Genomic DNA, 7386 nt, shown 5'->3' with positions numbered 1-7386 from the left:
TTCAAACTAAACTAATTTGCAGACAAAATTGCCTTTTGTTATCCAATATTCAAATTAAGTCACGAATGTAAAGTCTGTGATACAAAAATGAATTTTGTCATAACAAAAGTAACTTTTGCCCACTGAAAGATTACATTGTATGACAAAATTTATGTAGTATGTAGTATGTTTTTAGTTTTGTTAATCTGAACACATTTTTATTGAACAAAATTCACTTTTGTCTGTACAAAATTGAATTTTGAGTACAAAGCCACTAGAGTCCCATTCGGCGCCCGGTATAATAAGACATTACACAATAATACAATATAGAGACAAAACATATGTCAGAAAGGGTATGCTGTTAATATATTGGATACACTCTTCAAAGATCACAACATTGATAGTTGCAAATTAAGCTGCATTTTAATCCATGAAAAAAAAATCAAAATATGAAAGCCTCCCCCCAAAAAAAAGACATAATTAATTTGCCCCCCCCCCAATTTTTTTGGATTTTTTTTCTCCCCTCTCCCCAAAAAAGAAAATAAAATAGTTCAAGCGTTTGAATACAGGAAACCCTCGGTTTCCTGTATGGCTGAAGTACATCAATATGTTTGGCATATCTTAAAAAAATAATAAAATCATGAAAATTAAGAATAAATACAAAATAAGTTATCGTTAAAATGGGCAGGGAAAATGACGTCACTTTGACCCCGGAAGTAGAAAGAACAATGACCTGCATCGTATTGTAAACTTTCGGAAGTGAAAACATACACTCGTTATTTATCTTAACTGATGTGAAACAATGAAAACATCTTTTATTTTACTGTTGTTTATTACATTCTTATTCCTGGCTTTTGGACAAGAAAATGACAAAGTTACGGCTGACCCAACCACTGACAATCCAACTAGCTCTTTAGAAAAAGGTGTGGAAGGACTTGTGAAGATTGTCCATGGATTTTTAAATACTGTTCAGAGCGAGGATTTTATTTCACAGACGCAAAGAGAAGGAAAAATAAGTTAGTATTTTATCCCTTAATATATGTAGAATACCTCTATTTTTTAAGGTTTTCTTACAGTTAAAAAAATCATATTTTTTTATATATAAAGGTGAATATTGTGATAACTGTACAAATCAAGGTGGTTTGATACCTGTACTACATGCTCTGAGATCTGAAGACGATAATTGTACATGTACTTGTATCCCATTCCTGATGAAAAAACTTTTTTGTCAAAACATATGCAGCAAAAACTCTCCTCATCAGTACAAATGCACCCTTCTGTGGCTGTATAGACTTGTATTTGATACTTGTAGATAAACTTAAAAGATAATTTTGAGAAGGTACAACTTGTATCTTGAATAAAATTTTAGATTTTATTTGAATATCATTCATTGACTTTGATAATGCTTTCAACATACTTTACAGTACTACTTGTACTAGTACTGCTACAAGTACTTTTGATTAGGCTGTAAAACAAGTCTGTATTTCATTGTTTCATCATTCAGTGGGAAGTGTGGACAATGTAAAGAGTGAATGTGTTTTGTTTTCACAAAGAATGAAATCATTACTATCAACAGAGTCAATTAAAAAGTATTGAAACCTGTTTTGACATTCAGACAATGTACAAAAATGTGAGGTTTTCTAGATGAGGGGAAAATTATTGGTTTGCATATACACATTCTTTATACATGTATGTCTTGTATAAATACATATATACATGTAATCAGGGTAGGAAACACACTCAAATTCTAGCCAGTCCTGAATACAATTGTTCAATATATTTACTATATGGCTATATAGATTTTTGTTAAAATTTGCCAGCCCTGCCAAAAAATAGCCAGACTCGGGCTGGCGGGCAGGCTACTATTTCTAACTCTACTGTAATGCTCTGTGGATGCAAGACTTTGTGTAAAGTTTATGGCAATGCCTTATTACTTTTGTCTTATTACTATTACACATGTACATGTAGCTTCAGGGTACACAGATGTACAATGTACTTATTTTACCCAAGTTAAGTTTTAAAAAAATAAATAAAAGTATCTGAACACCCTTGTACAATTGTACAATTTCAAATACTGCATTAATGGTAATTGTGTTTACACATTGTCATGTTGTTGTCATTACCTCACACCTTAGGGTCATACATGTCCTTAAATGTTTTATTATTGTTAGACCTACACAATCACATGTGTAAATAATTGTCGTAAATTGCTTAAGTCCGTGTCAATGAATTACTTACATCATACTTTATGGAGAAACATGTTCATTGTATGATTCTTTTAAAAAATGATGTTATGATAATCTACATTGTATTATACAGTAGTGAACTGAATACAGTATACTTGATAATTTACACATTTTTTTGTATCTTGAAGAGTTATGAAGATTCATTTTGTATTCAGATTATATGACGAAACGTTTTTCAGACCACTAACATTAAAAGAAAAGAGAAAATCTTTTAAATGGTCGTCAATTTTCATATTTCTTACACAGACAAGTACATATTTATCAATTATGGACTTTTAACGAAGTAAATAAGTTATATATGGACCTTAATTTGTATATTACATATGTAGATTATGTATTTTGGATATGGACTGGAGTGTTGTAGATGTAATTTGCTGCCATGATTAGCTGAGTGGAATTACGGAAAGGAATGCTTTATATCTAGATTTAAATTTAGAAGTATAACATCAATATACATATAAATAGAAACATAGCATCAATATACATATAAAAAAAAACATAGCATCAATATATGTTTTGTATTTAAAAATGGAAACAAGGCTTCATAAACATGGAATATTATTTGCATCACATGATCATAATAACCAATGAACAAAGAAGACTGTTACACTATATATGATATATTTATATCTTATTTACATGTATTACATTAGAATGATTTGGTCACAATAAATCTTAAAGTGATATTGATTGTCTCAGACCAATTATTCACAAGAACTTCAGTTACATATACAATGTACATGTACGTGTATAATGATAAAAGTAAATGTAAATTCTAAAAGGATCAAAAATGTATTTTTGCACATTATTTTGGAAAAAATGAAGTGATATTAGTCACCTTATGAACGGAGATTGTTTTCCTATGTGTTTTTTTTATACCTATTATTTACTTAGCTTGTAATTGAGACTTGAATGGTTATAAACATGTTTGAATTTAGATGTTTTAAATTCTTTGGTTATCATAGACACATGTACCTTAAATAGTTTTATCCCTGTTAGTATAACAATTTGCCTGTACAATATTCAAATGAATAAATTACTAGATGTTCCTAGCAAACATGTGTATAATGATAAAAGTAAATGTAAATTCTAAAAGGATCAAAAATGTATTTTTGCACATTATTTTGGAAAAAATGAAGTGATATTAGTCGCCTTATGAACAGAGATTGTTTTCCTATGTGTTTTTTTATACCTATTATTTACTTAGCTTGTAATTGAGACTTGAATGGTTATAAACATGTTTGAATTTAGATGTTTTAAATTCTTTGGTTATCATAGACACATGTACCTTAAATAGTTTTAACCCTGTTAGTATAACAATTTGCCTGTACAATATTCAAATGAATAAATTACTAGATGTTCCCAGCAACTGTGTGAAAAGCTTTTCTATTTTCCCTAGTTTAAACTGCCATTTATAATAATTTAAGTGAAATCTGTTGTAATGAGTCCTCCAGTAAACTGTTAATCATAAAAAGGGACTCAGAAGAACAAGGGTAATATATTTTCAGGATGTCAGCATTGTTTTATCAGTTTGTGGTGCGGAAGCATTGAAACAACTCCTTTACAGTTCTAATGAGGAATTCTGAAACTGTTTTATATTATAGGAACATAATTGACTAATCTACCACTAGAACTGGACAGTTTTTCTTGTATACACTATTTCACCTGTTGAAATTGAACTTACATGTACATGTATTATTCAATTCCTCAGTACTGTTCCATACTGTAGATAAGTGCGGTTTAATGTTCAGAGAACTCCCTGGACAGAAGTCAGAATAGGCTGCATTCCCTTTTGATATAGGCATAATCACCATTGTTTCATTTCAATGCAACCATGAATATGTCAGTTTGAATAGCCTTTAGGCTATTTTTTCCCAAACAGGGAGGCATTTAATTAGTGATCCCTCTGTCACCTATTCACCATATCCGTTCTCCTTATATTTTGAATTTGTTTATTTCAAGGAATGCTAATTTATCAGTACAATTATTAAGAGGTTTTATCTAGCATATATAAATATAGACATCATGCAACTCAGTAGTGTAACTTAACCATAACATGTCATTAGAAAAGGTACATATAGTAAATATAACAGATAAAATCCTTTATTAATTTGTCCTTTGATCTTTTAAATTCTTCCTGAATTTCATATGATTGTATTGCAAATACTGGTCTTGGCAACATTAATTTTTCTACCTTAAGACTTCTTCTTCATTTCTATTTTGATTTCTAATACTTAATACAAGTACATGCAAGCAGTCTCGCCTTTAGCCATTAGCCCGAAGCCCAGTGCTAGTTAAAATTGATTTGGCAAGTGAAATGTTGTGTACATTTCTTGTTCTGGGCTAGTTGAGTCTTATACAGTTCTCTATTTGTCAGGCTAGTTGTTGAGAATTTTGAAGGAAAGGACTGTGCAAGAATATTATTTGAGTTTTTGCAGTTTAAATTTAGTTTATCCCAGTCAAACTGCTGAGACTGCCTTTGTGAAGGTCTGCTTAATCAAAATTAGTAATCCATAATTTATACTGTTATGTCTGACAGAGAATGTTAAGGTTTTTTATTATCATTTTTGCTCCCTGTCATAACATAGAAGGGGTCATAGAAATACTGGTGTCTGTCCATCCATGTGTCCATCTGTCACACTTAGTGGAGGACACTCCTCAGATACTTCTCTATGAATTTTGTTGGATTGTTAGTCACCATATGTAGTTGAGTGTATTACCCTGCCATTTTGATTTGCCAAATTTTAAATGAATTACAGAACTTAGTTGAATTTTTACATGCTACACTGTAGGAACACTTAGTGGACACAACTTCTTGCATACCGCTCTACAAATTGTGTTTGAATTTTGTAGGATTGTTATTTACCATTTGTAGTTGATATTGCATGGCCATTTTGATTCAACAAATTTTACAGGAGTTATGGGACTTTTGTATTTTAACTTTTTTGCGGTAGCAGTGGGAGACACAAGGCTACAAGTTGCTTGTTCACATTAACATAAGGCGTTCACGTTTTCAAATTTCAAAAGATTTGAGACTCAGATTAAAATTCATTTGTATGATTCAATGTTTAATTGATTAAGGATCAGCATTCTGGGCTTTGACAATAAATATTTTGGGATGTCAAGGGTTTTTTGAAAGTGTTTGAAAAGTTCTTCTTAAATTTTGCTATGTGTAAAAGACAGGATCATAACCACTGCATGTTGTGCTGAATGAAAGTTTGATGACCGGTACTCAACACCCATCTTCTGTATAAGTGTATAACAGTCTTAACTTGGAATTGATTAGATATTTAAAAAAAAAATGATTCTGTTAGTCATGGAAACGTCATTATTGTGTGTGATATACAAGGTTATAAATTATATGCAATGTAGCGGATGAGTTTTACTATCTTGATGATTTTTTATCGATCCTATCAAGAAAAAAAAGAATTAGTTACCTGACAGGTATTCAGATACATTTGTTGTTCTTAGTAGACTGGCATTGCTCTTGATATGAATTATGCATCCATTCAGGCATTCACACACCATGATGATTACATGTACATGTATCTGAATTACTAGTAATCCTATGGATGCCTAAATTTGTGCCTAATTGGTCTATGTAAAGTCAAATATAAAGTCAGGATAATTGTGAACTTTATTTTTAAGCAAGGGTTGAACCAATTACATAGAAGTTAGCCATTTCTATTGGTAATAAACTTTACCAAAAGAATGTAGTTCAAAGTAAATACAACTGTGAAAAAATGTTATTTATTGTTATTTTCATTTCTACTTCAGGGGATTTCCTATACAAACTCTGTATTTGTTTTATAAACTATAGATTTCTAGCAATGCTAAAACTGGTCTCATGATCAGTTCTTTGCTTTAGTGTTTACATCAGTATATATGTACAATGTTCATAGAGTACTGGGTTTTTGTTCATGTAAGTACAAAATGTATATGTACTATGTATGATTTTGAGTCATTGTATACAAGCACATCAGTTTACCTACATGTACATCTACATTACATTTACATGCATAATACATGACAATTTTTTACTATTTTAAGAATTTTGTTTTTGTTTCTCTGGCCATGTCATCAGTGTGTGATCAGTTTTTTATTACATCCTCTTACTATTTTACGTAAGATTATAGACATTCACTATGTGTACATGTACTTGTGAGGGATGGTTAAATCTTCTTTTCTATTAAGTAATGAACAAAAGTACATTATACTAAAGTGGTTAACACTCATTTTCACTAAAAATTCAGATATTCATACATGTTTACATGACATACATGTAGAACAAATTTAGGCATACTTTTTTAAGTACAAATTTGTTCAAATGAACTGATTACAGGGTAGGATGGTTTTGCCACAAGGATGTTAAGTACTAGTTTTATTACTGCTTGGTTAGTTACTATGATGATATCATTGGTACAGGGGGATCCTTTGTGGGGTTTGATTATAATGTAGAAGAGTTAACTTGATCAAAAGGGAAAGGGTGGTAATAAATGAGAACATAAAACATTATTAATCTATAGTTCTATAAATCTATGTGAACAATTTCCTTTACTGTCTGAGTGAAGGTCCTTTTGTTATGATGTTATAACTGTTGGCTCATTCGCTTTTGTTGCTATGTATGTATGATTTTGTTACTTTGTTGTGTGTATCTGTTTTTCATGTCCGGTCTTTGCCCATGGATTGCATTCATTTGATTACAGCTATAACCTTGTTTCCCTTGATTATTCTTTAAACAGTGATACTCAAGGCCTGTGGACAATGTGCAGTAGATTTTTTTCTCTGTTTGTTAAAGCAATCTCTACATTGCATACAGCAAGTTATTAATGACAGATTACATGTTTGAGCTTTGACATTTGTACATGATAATGATGATAGAGTGAAGCATGTACATGTAACTTGTTTTGATCTGAGGGAATTTTCATATTGATTGATACCATGCTGAAATTCCTTTCAACTTTTAAAGTGCAATAATGTCAACAGTTTTGCCCTCTTTCAAACTTTTTCATATAGTTACAAAAAAATCTACACATTTCTGACCATCTCAAATACCATTAGTTAATATTTACATTTTTTAAAAGAGACAAAATTTGTATTGGTATATCTTTCTCTATCATTATTTATCATATGTAAATAGTTTTAGTGTCAAGTATTTCTA

General features: G+C 30.6%; 1 protein-coding gene across 2 annotated transcripts in view; it reads left to right on the top strand.

Annotated features, from left to right (window-relative positions):
* The first annotated feature begins 689 nt into the window (after positions 1 to 689).
* LOC148619021 (prominin-1-A-like) overlaps positions 690 to 7386 on the top strand; it is a 68264-nt gene continuing 61567 nt past the window's right edge. For both annotated transcript variants that reach the window (XM_088578502.1, XM_088578501.1), the window contains exon 1: positions 690 to 995. In XM_088578502.1, the coding sequence (XP_088434628.1) occupies positions 782 to 995 (214 nt within the window). In that variant the 5' untranslated portion in view covers positions 690 to 781. The remainder of the gene's footprint in view (positions 996 to 7386) is intronic.

Source organism: Perna viridis, chromosome 4, assembly GCF_037379345.1.
Source record: "Perna viridis isolate PV_CMFRI_1.1 ecotype Kerala chromosome 4, ASM3737934v1, whole genome shotgun sequence".
In the NCBI taxonomy this organism is placed as follows: Eukaryota; Metazoa; Mollusca; class Bivalvia; order Mytilida; family Mytilidae; genus Perna; species Perna viridis.
This window is presented reverse-complemented; position numbering and strand designations above follow the sequence as displayed.